Raw genomic sequence first — 21,205 nt, 5'->3', positions numbered from 1 at the left:
CCTTTGAGCTATTGATTATTGTGTTTCTGTTAGTCACAAGCAAGGGAGATGTTATTAATACACGTGTGACGTTGAGGAATTTTTGTTTGTTAAAAACAACCATTTCAATCCAAAACTAATTCTTTTTAAGGCCAAACGTTAAATTTTGTCTTAGCTAAAGGTCATTTATGGCATAACAAAGACGAACCAGAAGCAAATGGTTTACAATATCATTTATTCATAATCCATGCCAGAATCACTGCCGCACATAGAATACATTTCTTATTAAATAATTTCAAGTGTTTCAATATCTAATTCAAAAATCCAGTTGGTAATACCCCCTGCCCTCTTACAGAAGAAAAGCAATTGTATTATACAAAAATGCAATCCGAAATTTCACACAGTGAATTCTTGTACAAAAAGAAGAAAGGTATTACGACTACATCCACATTGGAGAAATATAATTCTAAACATTCCTTAATGGAGTATAATATACAAACATGTATTTTCTTATGTCGAAGTTAAAGTGTACCTTAATTTAAGAAGCCTATCATGAAATAACATGAGCGAAACCGTCAAGATCAATCAGATTTCCCAATGTTAGGAATCATGGTGAATAGACCACAATGCAACACCCCATATCACAGAAAAGTCAATATGTGTGCAAGCGACATGTATGCTTCGGTGGGAACAAACAATACAGAAATGAGGTGGACAGCACTCCCATTGGACACACCGGAACGCACACACATGCACAATCGATCATTCATTTCAAAACTACATACTACAGCTATACGCTAAAACACTAAAGCTTGTGCACAACCCTTCTTTTCAAGGAACATTGCAAATCCTCTACTACAGAAATATCCTCTTACGCATGTTTGTGTTCAATGTTTACGTTCCCCTGGAGACCGAGGAAAAATATGTACCATAAATCACTTCTTTGTGGGAACTAGGGTGAATGAAGTGTCAAATTTGACCCATTCTAGTTTTAAATCTTTGCAAGTTTACAACGTTTTACATATTAACGCTACATTCTAAATTTAAGAGCCAGAACGATCAGAACAGTCAAGAATTACAATAAATAAATGACAAAAACTCGTTTTTTTGTTTGGACACCGATCATAAAAAAACACAAAACAAAAATATATTTTGCAAAAAAGTTTTTTTTTGCATTGTAACATTTTTGTGATAAGTATATCCCCATCCAATGTGCATTTTTCACATTACAGTAATAAAAACTGTAAGGCTTTGTTTTCTTTTTTGCAAAATATACATTTTTATATTTTCTTTGATTAATTTCAAGGTACAACACGATTTCAAAATCATCTTTACAAGTTTCGTAAGCTTTGCCTGTTTTGGCTTCCTTTTTCGAATCGAAGGCGATTCCCGTCGGTTCACGGGGAGATTGTGTAAATGTTGCTTTGCAACAGTATGTTAAAAGTGGTTGTACGTTTTCAAATGGCTGATATCGATCGTTCCAACACCACAATAAATCGAGCCCTTTTGCGAGATTAATATCTGCGTTTCGTTCGAGGAAACATTGAAAAACATTCTCGCTTAGGTGCAAAAGAACAGTCCACGTGTATACCTGTATCATACCTCCTATGTTAAATATGACATTAAATATTCCATGATACTCAATTAAAAGACATCAAACGATGACAAAATACACAAAGAGTTTCCCTCGTTCGCTGTTTTCCTATTTCAGGCCTTAACATCAAAAATGATGGAACAAACACCATCACGCCAAGAAACACGCTTAAATACTCAAATCCACTTGCACAAAATGGCTACACAAACAAATGACCTGGTAATAATTGTCCTTTCTCTCTGAAAGGATAGGCGGTTCTCAGTCGGCAGTCTGAAAGCCGGCAGATTTGAAGAGATCATTTAATATAAATGCGACATAGAAGACTTGCGAAGATTTGGAAATATTATAAATAAAGATGGTTTGGCTACATTTATATACTCAACACATTAATATAAAGGCACAGTCTTGATGTCTTCAAGTCCTTGACAGAGGTTCAGTCCTGACAGATGTGTGCGGGCCGGGGTAATGACCTGTGTACGCCCATATATACTGAAAATCAACCCTGAGATAAAGACAGAGGTGGATGTTATTCTAACCCTATTGTGAACCAAAATTCTTAAAAGCTCCATTGATTCAAAATTCACATCCATTGAGGGGGCGCCGCACCAACAACAAATTTGCTTCTGCTTTCCTTTCAAAAATCTGGGGAAAAAAATCCTACGATCCCTAAATTCCACACTGTGCCACAGATCTGTCATCTAAACAAAATCGTAATATCCAATCTTGACGATTGCTTTAATGTCAAAAGCTCAGACCAAAGCCATAGTAACACCATAAATATGATAATGAAAGAATGTACGTAAAAACATTAGCATCTGCATGTTCCACCAAAATAGGTGCTTTTAAGATTGTGGTCTGATGTCTCAAGAGACTATTATATACCGGCAGAAATAAACAAAACTATAAAACAACTTCGAGCTAACTTCGAGTTTCGCACGTGATGAGATCTCACCACTAAGGAAAAAGTCTACGTGGAAAAAAGCAAGTTTTGAGATTTACAGCGTTTTGTACATTTTGTAAAATCTTGCAAGTGTAGCTGCTCACACATGCGGGTTTATGTAAGATTTTGGCTAGTTTGATAATGCTTTACTGATAAAAGTAGATCTCCCTACTCTAATACGTTTCACCAAGTGCAGATTTCAACAGATTTTCCTCCAAAATCAGCAGGAAAAGGTCTGAATTCTGTCAGATCAGGCTCAATGAGTGTTATTGATCATATTACAACCTGTTTTTTCCTTATATGTGTAAAAAAAATCGACTAAATATAACAAGCCAAGTATGCTCAACTACTGTTATGTTCATACCCAACATTCGAAATTTAAATTTAAAAAAACTGTTAAAAATACAGTTTGACATAACATAAACCCTCAAATCTGACAAAAATATGCATTGTTCAAGAATGAAAAGACCCTTTGGGAATTCGATTGAACCTGGCCATCAAAACAACACGTTCTTCAAACTTTAACGGCATCAAGAACACATGAGAATGGAGGACTCTTATGGTGGCTACAACAGGATCAACATCTTATCTTTCGGATGGAACATAAACACGCCACATCTTTCAAGAAACTGGTTACCTTTCAGAAACGGCGCATAAAAACGTGCAAACTATCGGCTACAAAAAGCACCGGGCTTTCTGGAGATCATACATTTCACTAACAAAGTGAAGAGCGGTAATTACAAACGCATTCTTAAAACAGAATGTATCTTTGTTTTCGTAACGGTTCCGTTTCCATCCTCAGGATGGAAAAATCTAATAAAGAAATAATAAGTGGGGTATATGTGATATGTGGCAACCCTCTTTATTTGACTAAAAGCAACCAAAGACTCAACATCCATCTTTTGTTATACTTTGCCATGAAGTTTGACTTGGATATACTGTATTTTTCTATTAATTACTTGAAAAAAAGGCCAGAAATGAAAGAATCCCTGAGGATGGTAGCAAAGAGTTTCTTCTGGTGGAAGGTTCAATCGAAGTCCCGCAGGAACTGCATAAAGGTTGATGTGGTGAACGCTTGGGTTTACGAACAACAAATCTGTTATTTTGCAAAATATTGAAATGTAAAATATGATACACAGTTGTGCGCCTCATCATAATAAAACTGATTTAGTAGCTGTTGAATGAATATGTGGCAGGTTTGTGGTTACTGTAAAAATAAACCTTAAATCGAATTGAATGCTGTAAACTGTGACACAAGTGTAAACGTGACACCGAGATATAAAGCAACTACCAAAATGTAGCACGTTAGGATAAAAAGTTGAAGAAAAGTTTTGAAACCCAAAATCGTGGTCTTCCAATTAAATAATCAACTGAAATCTTTATCAATGTCGACTCGCAAACATTTAAGACTGAGTATATCCACTGGTTTACAAGGCAATGTGAAAGGCTTGTCTCACAAAAGGTGATGCACGTCATAAAAAAAAGTTGAAAGCACTCAACAGCAGATACTGCTGCCAAGAGATTCAGGAAACGACATCGGGGAGCTCACGCACAGCAATTCCTGCTGAACTCCGTTGTCAAAGTAAAACTGAAGTGCAAATGATGACGTGGCATGGGATAACCTGGAATAGCATAGCCTGTCGGTGATGGTGGAAGGAGAGGCTGAGGTAGAAAGAGCTGTCTAGGAGTGTCCGTTCTTGGGAAGATCGGGGCTGCTAGCCACCTGCTCCGAGGACAAACTGAGAGATGATGTCTTGCTGGTCAGCGAGGACATGCTGCTGCTCATGAGACTGCGGTCTTGTGCCAGAACCATGGAGCCGTTGGAGCTCTCGCTGCAAACCAGAGAAATGATTGCGACAGTATTAAAAAAAAAAAAAACTCTGTATTTGGGTCTGGGTCATAGTTCACCCCAGATTTGGGTCATAAAGTATTATACGTTTATTTTTAACACAAAATGCCTCGTCTCATAAATAGTCTACATTTGCATAGAACATGTTTTCTTTTACATTAAATAAACAAACGTGCGATTCGCAGTTACGACATTTCACCTGAGAGTCAGCGAGTGCTCGTCTCGCTTCAGAGCGCGTTCGTCTTTGCCGTTCTCGACTGAGACCAGCTTGTACTTGCCGTCGTGGTTCTCCTGGAGGCAAAATAAATCAAGTTTAAGCACAGGAATGTCGGGTCCGTTCCTGAACAGAAATATTCACCGATTCAAACCCACTCCAAGTAAACAACTCCTAGAAATGCCCTTGGTTAGAAATTGATTTCTGTCCAAGAAACGTACGCGGCCTCATGAATTATTCACAGCTGTCAGAATATATTAATTGTGAATAATTAATGCGAGCACTATAAATTGCTAGTATCACTGACCATGGCCCTCTCCTGTGTCCTCTTGCCGATCTCTCGCTCCACCTGGTGAAGCTCGAGACTCAGCTGCTCGCTCGACAGACTCCCAGAGGACCAGTCCGCTCGAGAGCTCGAGATCTGGAGAGAGATTCAGTTTTACCACTTCACTACTGAAGTCCACATTTACAGCTATAAAACATAATTGTTTAATTTGAATTGTTTGGATGTCTAATGCAAATTTTAATATGCAAAACTTTAACATTAAAGGGACAGTTCACCCAAAAATTTAAATTCTGTCATCATTTACTCACCCTCAGGTCGTTCCAAACCTGTATAAATTTCTTTGTTCTGCTAAACACAAAGGAACATATTTGGAAGAATGTCAGTTGACTCCCATAGTATCTGTTTTCCCTGCTATCAACGGTGGCCAAGAACTTTTTGTTACAAGCATTCTTCTAAATATCTTTCTCTGTGTTCATCACAACAAAGAAACGTATACATATTTTGAACAACTTGAGGGCAGGTAAATGAAGACAGAATTTTCATTTTTGGGTGAACTGTTCATTTGAAGTCGTTTATAAATATTTTAGACTATTAGACATTAACAATAAATGTGAGAACATTTTAAATTATAACAATGCTGTGCAAATGCCTTCAAACCACACGCAAAATATTGTAATGACAGGTTTTAAAGACAGAAATGTTTCATAAACTGGAAATGTTCCGAATGGACTTGGAGTGAGATTTTACCTCCATGCGACTCTGCGTCTGTTGGTTGATCTGCTGGTTGACCTGCTGAAGCTCCATCCTCAGCTGCTCTCTCGCCTGCACCGCTGGGGACCTGCGGGTCAACATCAAAATGTTACTTTTCTAAACATTTACAGTATAAAACCAACCTGAAAAAACAATATTCTGTCCCAACATACCGCTCGCTTAAGTGCCCCTGAGACATTTGGTGGTGCTGTAAGGAGTCGGCGCTCCACCCGCTGTGGTTTCCATAGGTGTAGTCAGCTAAACAACAAAGACCATTAACACATAAAAACAATCTTGATGTTTATTAGCTAAGCTGAGACCAAACACAGTCAAATAAGCTTTAGGAGTTTACCAGCAGTTGTATGTTTTGCAGAGGTTGGTATTTGGTTGTTGGGCGGGTAGCCTGGTTTAGACGTACGCGAGATGGCTCCGAAGCGGGACACGGTCGGCAGGGAGCCAAAGGGAATAATGGGGTCGTCGTCTTTGACGTCTGCCGCTCTGCGCTGAAGCTCCAAACTGTGAGGTCTCAGACCTTTGCCCTTGTCTAAGTTTGGCTGGGAGAGTTTCAGACACACGTGGGAAAATTTAGCGAATGTAGTTTCACTAAATGGAATAACATTTGGATATACATTATAGTATTTCTTTGTTTGTTTATTTATTTATGAAGCTCTTATCCAACTATATTCACTCATTATTTGTAACACATTTGGCATTTGGTTTGTCAACGGTTGGACAGAATCGACTCTGACAACATTTAGTTTTGGAGTGGCCATTGAAAACATGTGGGAGAAAATGGGACAAATGTCCTTGTAATGTAAAAGCTTTCGGTTTAAAGTTCTGGTTAAAATGAACAAAAATCTGTGTTAAAATAAGTGGAAACGGTCTCCTTTGCTTATCCTGATTCACAACGATAAGCTCATTATAATGACTTGAGCTGAGCTTTCGGATACAATTTTGCAAGACAAGTTAATAAACTTTCTTCGTCTGAAACACAGAACATGTGTTGTAGGTTATAAACCTGCAGAACATGAACTTACTTCCATTGAACCCCCTTTGGACTTCATATCTTTGCTGCCAATGCAAGACCCGAAGGTGTCGCACGACCAAGGAGAATACGAGGTGGTGTACTCTGGCTCACGGAAATGTCCAAAAGCGTATGAGTTCTCCTCCGTGTACTGCAAAAGATTTGACCCGTTTGTTACTTTGGCCGATGTTTTATCTTGTCAAAATATTCTCCAATATTCTTACATGACTTTGTCCCCTCGTGTCCTGAGGATAGCTTGGGTCGTATGACGGCGTGGAGCCGAACGGCGTAGGAGAGGCGACTTTCCTCTGCTCCAGCTGAGCCATGATCTCCTGTCTGCGGCCTAGCAGGTAGTCAAGCGAGGGTTGTGGACGAGCGTAGGCACTCTGTGGACAGATGGACATATTTATAGCACTGTTTTCTAAATGACGACATAAGCCAAAACAAACCGTTCGTCTCTCTTACCCTGTGATAATTCCTCGAGTGGTTATAGTTCTCGGAGACGTATCTCTCCTGAGCTGATTCTGGAAGGTACGAGGTGCTGGCGTTTTGGGACTGTAGGGGCGGGACGTCCATGGGCGCTGGACTCCTCCGGACATACTCTTCTCGTGGAGGAAATGCTTGGGGATGGGCTTGGCTTGGGTACGCGGGGTGCCGGCGTCCGTCGTGGTGGGAAGGGTACCCGTAATGGGAAGATGGGTTGGAATACTGGCGTTCTGAGGTGTAAGAGCTGGAATACGAGTCTGGGTAAGGTGGCATGCCCGGATCCGGAGGTGGAGCGGGGTGGCGGGCGTAACGTGGGTGGGCGTGGTGGTGGGGGTAAGGATTTGCTGTTAAAGTGAAAAATGAACATTATAACTGATCTCCGGTGTAGTGTAGGACGTAATGTGTGTATTTAAACAACAATGACATTTTTTACCTGCGGAATACTGGGGGGATTCATATTGGGTGGATGGTGCTCTGGTTTCAGGGTAGTACAGATCAGACGGGTGTGATGGATACATGTGAGGAATGTGCTTCTGTCCATCGTTTGCCATCCTGGAGTGGGAATTTAGGGACATTGTTGCTTTTGGAATAGATTCCAATCTACAAGAGAAGACATGGTATCAGCTATGCCTGCGGGTTCAAATTCATTATTTATTGTGTCGTCAATAACTCACGAGTCCGGAGGTGATCCCGGGGCACTAAGACTCCCCGAGTCCATCTTTGCTGCTTTGTGGGATGGGTCGTAAGACGGGTCTGATCCTCTTGACACCAGATGGGTTATAGTAGAGCCAGGGCCTGCCGCTAGAATGCCGTTGGTGATGGAGGCAGACTTGCGCGGAAGCCCCTCTATCACCGGACTGTCCTCGGATAACAAACCCATGTCAATCTCATTCAGCTGGGTAAGAGATTGGCTGAGCTGATGACGCAGTCCCAGACGTTTGTTCATTTTACGGTACCTGCCGTCATAGAACAGAAGATGAGGCTGACGTAATGCTAATATGGAATTGTGCTTTATGTTTGGCCGTAAGACACTCACTTTTCCAGTTCGTCCTGAGAGTGGGCGAATGTGCAGCTTGCTCCGCGTGGACAGCCTCCCTTCTGTTTCATGTCTCGGCACATGTAGGTCTTGTACTTGCTGTGTTGGGGTGGCTGTGGAGATACGGGAGATATTCTTGCTCATGGTTCTATTTGAGTTTCTGTGGAGGAGGGGATGTGGATACTGACCTGCTGCTGATCTCCTCCTTTCTTGCTGTGGTTCTGGATGTAGTCAACCAGACCGTGAACCACCGTACGCACTGCTTCCAACCCTTTGGAAAGCTGCTCCCATGTTGGGGCAGGAGCATCTGTTGGTGCAAAAGAATAAAAAACACACAAGCTTAAATTATATAAATTAACAGTAAAATACATTTATGAAAACATGATTCACGATTGTTTATGAAAAAACAAGTTGGCAGACCTGGACTGGGGTCAATATCAGCCAGTCGCTCCAGGTGAGGTCGGAGGTGGTTCAGATTGGCTGGATCTCCGGTTCTCTGCAGGGCTATTGTGAGCTCCTGTACGCTTTGAGCGAAGGACGCCGGCGTCTGTAACTGAAACACATTAACACGTACGTCACCCTAAAGCGGGATCTTTCACAGGAAGTGTAATGAAGAGAACACAAAAACGTTAGATGGCGCCATAGTTTTATTTTTCACAGATCCAACTTGGAAAAACTGGTACCATCCAGTGAGATTTCAAAATAAAACCCATTAAACAATCTGAAGTGTATCTGTCTTATACCAACAAAAAACAATTCGATAATTACCAAAAATGTTATGACTCATCTCTCATTTTGTTTTGTGTTTTACGTAGTGGAATAATTATGCAGGTTTATTACATAATATAATTCTGTAATGAATTTATTTTTAATGTAATAATACACATAAACAGTCAAGTTTACCGTTTAGCACTTTTTACGATTTGCATCGTATCAAAGTGCACAGGGAAAAAACAATACGTCTATAGTTTATCCTACAATCTTATCTTATCAAATTTACCTTTATAAATTATTTTAGATATAGCAACGTATAAACATGACACATTCCAGGAAGTTTAATTTGCTTTCTCCATTTTCAATTGAACTAAGCCCTCAAATGCAACCTATCCCTTCATACCTTATCTATAATAGACTGCATATGAGATTTATGGGACTGGTCTCCATACAGCAGCGAGGACCACTGGTCAGGTGCGATACGCAGTCCGCCCTCCATAGCGATCTGTACGATCTGAGAGTCATGCTCTCTCCGGAGGGCCTCGTAGGTACGAAACTCCTCCTTCAGCTGCATTAGAGAGGAATCCTCATCGCGCTTGGTCACCTTGAAAAAGAAAAACTTACACACTAAGGAATAGAAACAAATAACCGCAAATCAACCGTAACTGTAAGAACAGAAACATCGGAGGCACCTTGAAGCAGGAGGCCCTGTAGAGGAGCTGCACTACGTGACCGATGCTGGTTTTTGAGGCTTGAGGAAAGCGAGGTTCGAGTCTTTGGACCACGAACAGGACCAGAACCTTCCGTGAGAGGGCGGAACCATCCTCCAATGCCAGCAGAACAAGTTTCAACGCCTCTTCCTGCATTGCTGTGGAGCACCCAAAAATGTTAAGTTCCCACAAATACATGTATATCCACCAGCGTACAACCACAGATAGAAAATATTACCAGGGCCAAGAAACTGGCATCCCCTGGCTCTCACAGCTGCCCACAGATTAGATGAAAGCTGCTGAGGGTTCTGGTGCTGGAGGATGAGCTCAGTGACTGTACGCTCACCCAGAGACCGGGCGGCCCGCATGGCTCTGATTCGGCCCTCTTCCTCCACGAGCTGGCAGTGAACCAGCGTTACTAGCTTCCTCTGCATGGGTCTGCTGAGCACGCTCTGAGCGACACCATTCACCGCTGCACCTGCACGGGTAGAGATGAAACAGAATGAAGCATTCACAGTGTGTCTCTGTGCAATGTCCCATGCCATCAAATCTGTTTTATGAAGAATCACTTCTGCTTCATGACTAAACGTAAATGTTGTTATTTGCCATTTTGAAATGTGAAAAGCTGGAAAGACCTCTGGTGTTGCTCAGGGGTTTGAGGTAGAGGGCCAGGTCCTCCACACATGTGCGAGACTCCTCATAGTTCTTGATGTCCTCTTCATCTGTCAGTAAGGTGACTGGTTGGGGTTTCAAAACCTGCAGGGAAAAAATACATGGTACTTCCTTTAATAGATCTTTGAGCACAAATGTATTCTTGCGTGACTTGCAGGTGACCGTATCCTTTTTCTGAAAACCAAACCATCCCCATTTTACAGATTGCAGATTTTTTTTGGGGGGGGAGAAATTCTTTCTGGGGAGTACTCAATAATACCTAATATTCAATATATCGCCCAGCCTAAAGATTGTTCTTGCACAGCTTAGCATTGTTTTCTTACATTTTAAGATTGTTTTTGTATAGCTAAACATAAGCTGAATTTCCATTACCCTTTAAATTGCGCTAACTGAAAATGAAAAAATACACCCAATGGAAACATCACTTTCACGAAAACTCATATATTGGGAAAAAAAATGTACTGTCGCATGATGTGGTTTTAGGCAATTCGAAAAAGGAACGTTTTGCAAAACTGCAATGGAAATAATGTTCACTCTGCCATTAATGCTTGGATAACACGCCTACTTTGATTTTTACAACAACAGATTGTTCACACACACCTGAAGCTATTCAGTGTGCGCCTAAAAACAGCTCACGTAAAAACTAAAGGCGGTTCTCGTACACCTAAAGATAGTTCCTGTACGGCTACAAATAATTCTTGAATACGCTGCCTTGTTTGCATTCCTCACATTGCTGGGCAGAACAGAAAAGCTCTTCATGGGGCCATCCACATTCTTTGACGTGTTTCTATACATGCAAAACACGTTCACACCAATTCCCTACATCATGCTGAGAAACGGTTAACATATATTTCAACAAAAACAAAAAGAGGAACAACCGTTGAATTATGCTGATTCAACATCTTTCTTCCTTCTCTTCATGAGTTAAGTACCATGTGTAGGTGTGTATGTTTATACTGGACGAATTAGGTTCCTCTATTCAGAACTGCAGAGCTGCACCGAGATGGACATGCATGCAAAAATCGCACACAAGTCAGCAGTCATGCAATCACACGCTTTAGTGCGTCACATCACGGCTGCAATCCAACCAGACAGGAATGACCACAAGCTTATATTTATAAACCCGACGCCCTGTGAGCTACTGAATAGCGACTCCACCTGTCTTCTCCATTCTGCATTGAACTGCTATGAGGTGCATTAATAAACATGCTACTCCTTAACTGCGACCGATGTACGTGTGCCCAATACTTGATATTTTCAGCATTCGCTTGTGATCATCGTAACTGACTGGAGAGGAAACAAAGTGCATTGTTTAAACGGCGGGGAACTGCTGTACTTCTTCCTCGGTTGAGTCGTTTGATTGAGTGTGGGAGTGACCGTTTAAAAAAAATGCATGGCATCCATTTAAGGAAAACAAAGTTCATAAAAACAAACACGCTCCTCAGTACAGAGTGTACCGTCTCTCGTCCATGTTTTTGTTGCTGATTTGGGGTCAGCGCATGTTACAGTTACTCACCTGTCCACTGACTAGCTGTAGCAGGGCGGTGTTGACGGGCAACTGCTCGATGTCGGTATTGATGGCGGTCTGGTCGAAGGGGCAGGCCTTGCGATGCAGTTTGTTCAGGCACATTTTGCACACGGTGTGGCCGCATCCCAGACTGATGGGCTTGCGATTGCTCTCCTCGAACGTTTGTGTGCAGATGTCGCACAACAGGAATTCGGTCCATTGCGGGGCTTGCACAGGCATTGTAACGATGAGCAGTTGGCGATGCTCCGGTCCCCAATTTTTCTGCTTATTGCTGCATTTGTTTTTAGATTCGTTTTTTGCAAAACGATATTGTAAGTCCAAGAGGTTCCACTGGAACCGGTAATGCTCTTCCAAAGACGATGATTCTTAAATATTTTCTGGCATTGTGAGCATTCAGCACATAGTGTGAAAAACATAACCTGCAAGACAAAAAAGAAACATTAACAATCACGCAGTCAAGCTCATCTTAAAATCATTTACATTTATTCATTTGGCAGACGCTTTTATCCAAAGCGAAAATCAAACAAACTTGTTCTGGCGTTTATGGACGTAACTGGCACAACATCTGTGTGCAGACCTTTTTATTTGAAGGGATAGTTCACCAAAAATGATTTTTTTTATGGATTACTCACCGTCATGTAATTTCAAACCTGCATGACTTTCTTTCTTCAGCAGAACACAAAAGAAGATATTTTGAAGAATGTTGGTAAACAAACAACTTTGGACCCCCAGTAACTTCAATTGTATGCACATAAAACCACTACGACATTCCTCAAAATATCTTCTATGGTGTTCCACTGAAGAAAGTCATATAAAAGTTTTAAATGACATTTTTGGGACCTTTAATTAATTGACCTTTAATGAAAAACAAAAAATGCATTTCATGTCTACATTGGTGTGCATTCATGCAATTTAAATTGAAAATTTGTGTTTAGATTTTAGATAACTTTTAGATAATATGTCAACTTGAATTAATGTTAAAATTTTAGAAAAAAAACAAATATTCATGATTAAAAATTAAAATGTAAAGCATTCGTAACAAATAAAAAAATTACAAGGAAAATATTAATATTTAAATATTAATTCAATAAAATTCATGAAAAGGGTCTAAAAAGAACACGAAACCAAAATGAATATTATATATCAGACATTTTATAAATGTAGCACATTTTTCTAGAGCCCGACCGATGTGGATTTTTTGGGGGGCGATGCAGATACAGATACTAGGGAGTAAAAACAGTAAAGTCTTTATAATATTAACACAGGTCCTAGCTCCTGCCTGACTTTTATCCTTCTTTTTATACTTTATATTTTATGTAATAAGACATAGCCTTTTCTACAGTCTTTCTAATGCCCGCGAAATCTCTTCCCTTCTTTTTGTACTGTGGTGGCCACTGTCGTGTTTGGACTGAGCGATTCGTTGCAAATCTATAATACAACGCTAGTGGCCGCTGTTAATCAAAAACTGCGCCTTTAATAGACGTGTACAAACACCGGGTGACCGGTGACACCGGGGGTGGGGGTTTGCTGTGGGGTGGTCAAAGATGCAGCTGTGCGCATGATGCATTTTACTTTCGGTTTTGAATTAGAGGCAATTCAGGAATGGCAATTGCTTGAATTAATGGTGGGTTCAATATCTTTCTTAATAAAAATACACAAAACTACAAAAAAGTACAATGACATTTGCTTATATTAAACACAGACCTTACAAAACGAATAACCACTGCACACACTATGCAAAAAATAAGAAACTAATATTAAAAACCTTAACGTCAGATAGGTTGCCTTTAACAAAATGAATAATCACAACACGCATCAAGCAAAAAATAAATAAGAAACAAAAATAAAAAACCTTTACATTAAATAAGTTGCCTATATTAACAAAATGAGTAACGGCACACACTGTGCAAAAAACAAATAAATAAGAAACGAATAAGAAAGGAATAGCAGAAACAAAAAAACTTTATGTTAAATAAATGGCAAAGCACCAGCTTTTTAAAATTAGAACAAAAAGAAAATTAAAACGTAACCGGCTCTTGATGATATTGCTTACATATTCTACTACATGTTCTTTGACAGAAAAGCCTCCGCCATCGTCTTGTCAGTCAGCTCACTTCACTCACCTGACAGGGCTCTAGACTGCGACCAAAATGCTTGCGACCGTTTTTTTATAACGTGCGAGGTAAAATTTCAGAGGGTCGCATTTGTGCGAGTGCGTAAAACAAATTTTTGCCCCGCCAAAGATTTATTTGAACATTTAATGTGATTTACTAGTGGTGAATGACGCGCTTCAGATTAGTGCAGGAAAGAGCGAGCAGAGAGCTCGTACACTCCCTCTGTCTCCAAACTAAAGTGTGTGTTTGACTTCATTCGGTGTTGCGCAGACCGAACAGCATAAAAGCATCGCTGGACACAGCGCTCCATATGCTTTTAAATCGCTCTCACGGAACATTAGCTGCGGACCAATGTAATCCGATTAAAAGTCCAATGCGAATGAAAACGCTCCATATGAACACGTCAATCAGATTAAAAATGCACAAGCCGATTCAAATTTCAGTCGGATTGTAAGGGGTGGTTTATGCCGTTTGTAATCCGCTTAATAGGACATGTAAACACTTGATCAGATTAAAAACCGAAGTAGGAAGCTGCTGCTGACCAACTTTATGGAGATGCATATTTCATTTTCCAACAAGACTTGGCACCTGCACACAGTGCCAAAGCTACCAGTACCTGGTTTAAGGACCATGGTATCCCTGTTCTTAATTGGCCAGCAAACTCGCCTGACCTTAACCCTTATAGAAAATCTATGGGGTATTGTAAAGAGGAAGATGCGATATGCCAGACCCAACAATGCAGAAGAGCTGAAGGCCACTATCAGAGCAACCTGGGCTCTCATAACACCTGAGCAGTGCCACAGACTGATCCACTCCATGCCACGCCGCATTGCTGCAGTAATTCAGGCAAAAGGAGCCCCAACTAAGTATTGAGTGCTGTACATGCTCATACTTTTCATGTTCATACTTTTCAGTTGGCCAAGATTTCTAAAAATCCTTTCTTTGTATTGGTCTTAAGTAATATTCTAATTTTCTGAGATACTGAATTTGGGATTTTCATTAGTTGTCAGTTATAATCATCAAATTAAAAGAAATAAACATTTGAAATATATCAGTCTGTGTGTAATGAATGAATATAATATACAAGTTTCACTTTTTGAATGGAATTAGTGAAATAAATCAACTTTTTGATGATATTCTAATTATATGACCAGCACCTGTATATAATAATTTAGTTCTAAGTTACTTTTGAGTTTTGAGCTTGCTAATTTGATTTAATTTTGTGGTAAAAATTACAGCTTTTTGTAAAGAGGGCAATAAAGGAGGATTGTGAAGAGTGACAGGTTATATTTGTGTCAGATCATTTCATAGCCAATATATAACTTGAATATAAAACTAAATAATAACAACTGTATAAAATAACAAATACAACGTTTCTTTGCATTTATTTGGGATTTATTGGGCTCGCAAGTGTTAAAGCGCAAATATGAAGCGGTCTATACCCGACTATTTTAAAAGACAGAGTGACAAATTAACAGAACGATTCATCAACTGAGGTCATTATGCAAGGTCATTATCAAGAATCAGAATCAGAAAGAGCTTTATTGCCAAGTGTGCTCGGACACACAAGGAATTTGTCTTAGTGACAAAAGCTTCCAGTGCACATACAGGTACAGGTACAAGGCACAGGTAACAAAACGTAAAAAATAAATATGTGAGAGACAATACACATTTGACAAAAAGGACAATATTAGACAAAAGGCAGTATATTGTATGTACAGATGTAGGGCTGCAACTAACAATTATTTTGATAATCGACTAGTTGGGCGATTATTTTTTCGATTAATCGATTAATCAGATAAAAATGTAATTACATCTTTTGCTTATAATAAGTAAATCAGATAAGGGAAAAGTATACACAACTGAACTCATTAGCCTTCTCCCAAAATGTTGTGAATATCTCCATAATTAACACACCTGGTGAGTTGATTCATGTGTGTCATATTAGAAGCAACTGACAATAGTCTCTCCCAAACGTGGGAGCGAGGGGAGGGTCGGCCAAGGAAATCATTTCTTTGTGCCATGAAAAGTGAGATATTTGTCATTCAAATGTAGTGAAGTACAGTAAAAAGTAAACAGAAAAAGTAGTACTTAAGTACATATACTCAAAAAGGTGTACAGTTCTCAAGTAAATGTACTTCGTTACCCACCTCTGAACTAAATAAACCACCAAATCAGGGTATTTAGCCTATTATGTACTTTGCAAAGTGCAAATGCCACAAATTGGGTTTTACTAATATAATCTTTAATTTTGTCATTTAAAACACCTCTCCCCTTTAAACTTTAAAACTGCGCAGCTTGAAGAGATGCATGCAAAACATGTCTGACTTTAAAACTGCGCACCTCGCGCTGCACGGAGAGACGCATGCACCGAGAGACACGTCTGACTTTAAAACTGCACAACTTGTGCCGCACGGAGAGACAAGTGTGACTTTAAAATTGCGCAGCACGGAGAGACATGTGTGACTTTAAAACTGCGCACCTCGCGCTGCACGAAGAGACGCATCCACGGAGAACCACATCTGACTTTAAAACTGCGCACCTCGCGCTGCACGAAGAGACGCATCTAAAACGGTAATTTTAAAAGGGAAGAAGACTGCGCTGCTCGCAAGTGACATCACAGACCAACTAATCGATAACGATTAGTTATCAACGAATTTCATTATCGATTATTATCGATTTTATCGATTAGTTGTTGCAGCCCTATACAGATGTGCTATATACAAATTATACTGTGTTATATACAAGTTATGCAGAGGAATGTGGATAGCTGAATATTATATACATTACTATATGATTACTATAAAAAAGTGTGCGACCAAATTGTAAGTTGGTGCGACGAACTGAGAAAGTGGGTCGCACCAGTGTGACCAGTGGGAAAAATGAGACTAGAGCCCTTCCTGATGAATAAAATCTGACTCCTGCTGCTGCTGATCTTTGCTGCGACACTTGTTCCGTTTACGATGAATGCAGCAGCCGTGTTCAGACGTGCAACTGAATTGTCGTTTTAACTAAACTAAGTGATTTATAACTATAAAAATTCAAAATCACAGTGGGGGTCGGTGCCACAGTGGACAAGTGATGTAATCGGTTGGCGGATGGACACCGTGTATCGCAACAAGCCTAGCACTGACAAACTATACTGATGAGACTGAAGTGATAAGGATGAGTAACAACATATGGCAGTTTTAATCTTATATTGGATTCACATTGAAAGGGAAACTTGTTTATTCATTTCACAGTAAGTTAAGTATTTCACAGATTGGTTAGCAGCTTAACGTTAAGACAATGTGTTTTGGTCGATCACATCACAAGTGGACGTGGGAGACACAAAGAGAACATTGTGCATTGTACGTTTTTCGTGATTAAACCCAACTTTTAGGGTGACCTGGGTCCCCAGTAGCAAACAATGAAGCACACTCTGCTGGACAAACTAAGTAATTACACCATTTACAAGCATTTTATCATTACAATCATACGTGTTCTGTAAAAAATCTTTACATCGGTGGCATATCTGCTGCATATACGCAGATGCCGATAAATCTGCAACAGGCTCATTCCGCCTGATAAAATTGGCAAACAGATAAATCGTGGGGCTCTACATTTTCCATCAAAAACTGTCGCTTACCCAAGTACAATTGGAACTATTTTGAAAGTTATATCAAACAATGCTAACCAGGCAGGGCTTTTTGTCAAGCGTCACACCATAACCCTTAAAAACCTTTTAGCCTGACAATATCACTCCAGTCACAACTACATGAGCCACACGTAACATTCAGTCCCGGGAAATCCAGAACAGCAATAACAACCTGACTCATTATTTATTACAGCTTAGCTTGCTAACCGTACCTTACTGTATCTCACTATAGTCATAATAACCAAAACAACACGTTCAGAAACCAAAACAGAGGGGATTTCGAATGACTAACAGCACAAAGTGGTTATACCGTTCCACCGGGAGACATCACAAGGAAGCATGAGTACAAAAACAGGTTTTGTGCCCTACAACGTGACTCATCTGACAAACATCAAAGTCGCTTCAGGAGCATAGAAATTCAAACCCATAGGGAACAGAAAGACTAACCTTAAATAACAAGAGTTTCTATCACATGCATCATGCGTCTTCACTGTCAAAGCAGTTAAGATAGGTAAAAAATAAGCACTTCCCACAAGCCACCATTTAACCATTCTCAAGAAATTCTGCAGAATTCTGCACACCCTTCACTGCAAACAACTTTAATAGGCTATGAAATAAAATAAAACAAGTGTACGAGGGCTTTATAACCTCATCTTACCTAATGAGCCCATGCTATCGTGACATTCAAATCGTGACATTGTTATCTTTAGCAGCCGTCTATATGACCAAGAAACTTCCTTTTGTGTTTTAAGTGGGCAGACCCACCCTCTTTATATCACACACTCTGTACCGTAGGATTTCCAGATAACAATGAGGTGGGTGATTATTGACGGATTGAAACTAAAGGGGAACCTTTGTGGTAATACTGGTGTGGGAAGCGACAACCTGAGCTCCAGGAAGCAGACCTGTTGAGACTCATACATGTGTAATAGGGCTGTGTATTGGCAAGTGCATCCCGATACGATACATATCATAATAGATGGGTCACGATACAATATATTGGTATGTATTTCGATGCGATACACATTTACGATATATTGCAAACTTTAAATAGAAAATGTAAAAAGTAGAGCTAGAAATACAACAAGCTGTGCACCAGCAGGGGTTTTCTGTAAGGATACGTGTAAAAACATCCCTTGCCTCTACAGAGTGGCAATGATGTGCGATGCATGGACCTTTAGATCAGAGGTTTGGGTTCTCAAACTGTGGATTGCACCCCTCAAGTGGGTAGCACAGGGGAATAAGGTGGCTCGCGCAAGTCACTTGGCTGTTGTGGTGCATTACAGTTAAAACACTGAACATGGGCAATATAAAACCTCTGGTTCATCCTTGCTGTAAATGTGCTGGTGTCACATCCATGAAAGCACAATAAATGTCATTGTTACTTTTCTTAATAAACTTTTTGTCTAATGCACTGCAGGAGCCAAGTGACTTGTGTCATGACTTGCGAAGCCTACAAACAGCATTATTTTATATAACTCATTACTCCATTACTTATTTTGAAAACCAAAGCACACCCACACATCAGCTCTGAGAGCTCGAAGCGTTCTTATATTTTTCGCCATGCTCGCTTCCACTTACTTTTGGCCGTATGTATATGACATGATTTAAAAAAACAATTATCGATAGTAGAGGTATCACTATCGGAAAAAAAAAATATTGCGATAGTTACGTGTATCTATATTTTTGCACAGCCCTACTGTGTAATATGTAACCCGTATTTCCCATAATAGGAAATAATACAAAAATGCAAGGTAATCATGACTGGGCACTATCCAATTTATCTACTAGATATGACTAATTCAAAGGCAAACGTCTTTAATTATAGCCTGTCATTCATTAGATCACCATTCCTCTGTCAACTGTTTTATTTGATGCTAAATATTTTGAGACCCTCCCTTAGCACTGTAGTCATGGAAAAATTTACCACAATCGAAAGCACATTGAGATACAAGACTGATACATATTTATGCTAATTGTGTTTATTGGAAAGCCCCTAAGGTTGTATAACAAAGAGTGTATAATTATACATATTGATCAATCACAGTTTTATGAAACCACATCCTGTGCCAAGAAATAAACAGACAATAAGCACGTGCGTATCTCCACGTTTCCTTAATGCGAATGTCTAGTTGAACAAATCAAATGCATTATTTATACGATAATCTTTCAAAGGACTATTAATTAAACACTCTTGTGAAATTAAAATGGATTTGTTTATAATATTTATGTGTACACAACGGACAACGATCCCTTCAGAAATGAAGACAAAGACAATTGACTAACGTTACAGCGGAGCTTCAAGAATACGATTAAATGGCGCACAAAACCCCAAACTACTCAAATGAATAATTTATTTCATATCTGCTTGTTTGTTTAAAAACCATGCCACACGATAATGCATATTACTTATTACTTCACATTGTCAGATAGAACTGGTATGCTAGTCAGCTAGCAGGTTGACAAACAAATAGCCATTTATTTAAATGTATCATATACGTTACTACAAAAACTCTGAATACTAGTATTGACTTCACATGTTGTTTTTGTCATACAACAGATTGAAAAACAAGCCAATGTTTATGTGTCCGACGTTAATGTGGTGTTGCACCGTTCAAAGCCTTCTGAAATTTGAATATTAAACAACAGCTAACGTTAGCCGATGTGCTAACAAAACAAAGCTTTCGGCTAAACGTCATTTAGTAAGTTAAATCGGCTATATCATAGATCATCTGATATCAGTGGTCATATATTTTCTGAATACAATTATTGTAAAAGGCAATATACTAAATAATAACCGATAATTAAATATATTTTACGTAAATACTGTGATCGTAACCATTAGCATTCAAGCTAACGTAACGCCGGTTAATGCATCTTAGCCGAAACGTATGTTACACAGGGTGAACCTTTTTCATTTAAATGGTTTTAATCAAAATATAGTGGTTTTATTTATTGCTATTATCCTTTATGGATAATTGCTTACAGACGTTATGTTTTAATACACATTAATACGTTAGTGTATGGATTGTGGTTTTACCGATTTAGTTCCTTAACATTATTTTAGCTTTTATATGCATCCTAACACAATAAATGAAATTCAACTGACACTAAAACATATCGAAGGGATATAAACATTGTTTTGTACTCACAATATTTGGTCTTCACAGAAGAAGGCAGTGTAGCCTGCTGCTGTAATGAAACTTTCCTTTGACTGAGTCTCGCAGCTCAAGTGAAGGCAATAAACCTTCAGGATTGCGCAATCGTCCACACATCTCCATCACACCCTGCACAGACCAACCTAGACTGCATAGTTTAAGCCTTAAGGTTGGATGACTACATGTACAGCTCACTTGGTTTTGAAACAGTCTATTATTTAAGTCATGTAAGCATCATTTTATATGGAAATGGGAAAATAACTTGGCATCACAACACTACTTAAATCATGTGAGCATCATTTTATATGGAAATAGAAAAATAATTTAGCATTAGAATACTACAAGTGATTTATGCGTGTATATATATATATATATATATATAAACGTCTTTTGAAACAAACTTTTAGATTAATGGTCATGAGGAATAGATAGTTATTCCTATTAATACTTAATGTTCTTTGTCTGAGAAATGTTGCAATATGGACACCCTGAGCTTTAAATTTAAATTAAAACG

General features: G+C 39.3%; 1 protein-coding gene across 1 annotated transcript; it reads right to left on the bottom strand.

Moving 5' to 3' along the window:
• Nucleotides 1-197: 197 nt before the first annotated feature.
• On the bottom strand, nt 198-20,807 carry rc3h1a (ring finger and CCCH-type domains 1a). The gene is made up of 20 exons (XM_057326148.1): nt 20,686-20,807; nt 11,771-12,201; nt 10,218-10,338; nt 9,821-10,060; nt 9,565-9,740; nt 9,276-9,476; nt 8,579-8,711; nt 8,347-8,465; nt 8,159-8,271; nt 7,797-8,078; nt 7,556-7,722; nt 7,102-7,466; nt 6,861-7,022; nt 6,650-6,787; nt 5,965-6,166; nt 5,786-5,870; nt 5,610-5,700; nt 4,884-4,997; nt 4,562-4,653; nt 198-4,345 (listed from the first exon to the last, which is right to left on the bottom strand). Exons 2-20 carry the CDS (start codon nt 11,999-12,001, stop codon nt 4,195-4,197), a joined length of 3,183 nt encoding a protein of 1,060 aa, XP_057182131.1. The 5' UTR covers nt 12,002-12,201; nt 20,686-20,807; the 3' UTR covers nt 198-4,194.
• Nucleotides 20,808-21,205: the final 398 nt, after the last annotated feature.

The sequence above is a fragment of the Triplophysa rosa genome, linkage group LG25, assembly GCF_024868665.1.
Source record: "Triplophysa rosa linkage group LG25, Trosa_1v2, whole genome shotgun sequence".
NCBI lineage: Eukaryota > Metazoa > Chordata > Actinopteri > Cypriniformes > Nemacheilidae > Triplophysa > Triplophysa rosa.
This window is presented reverse-complemented; position numbering and strand designations above follow the sequence as displayed.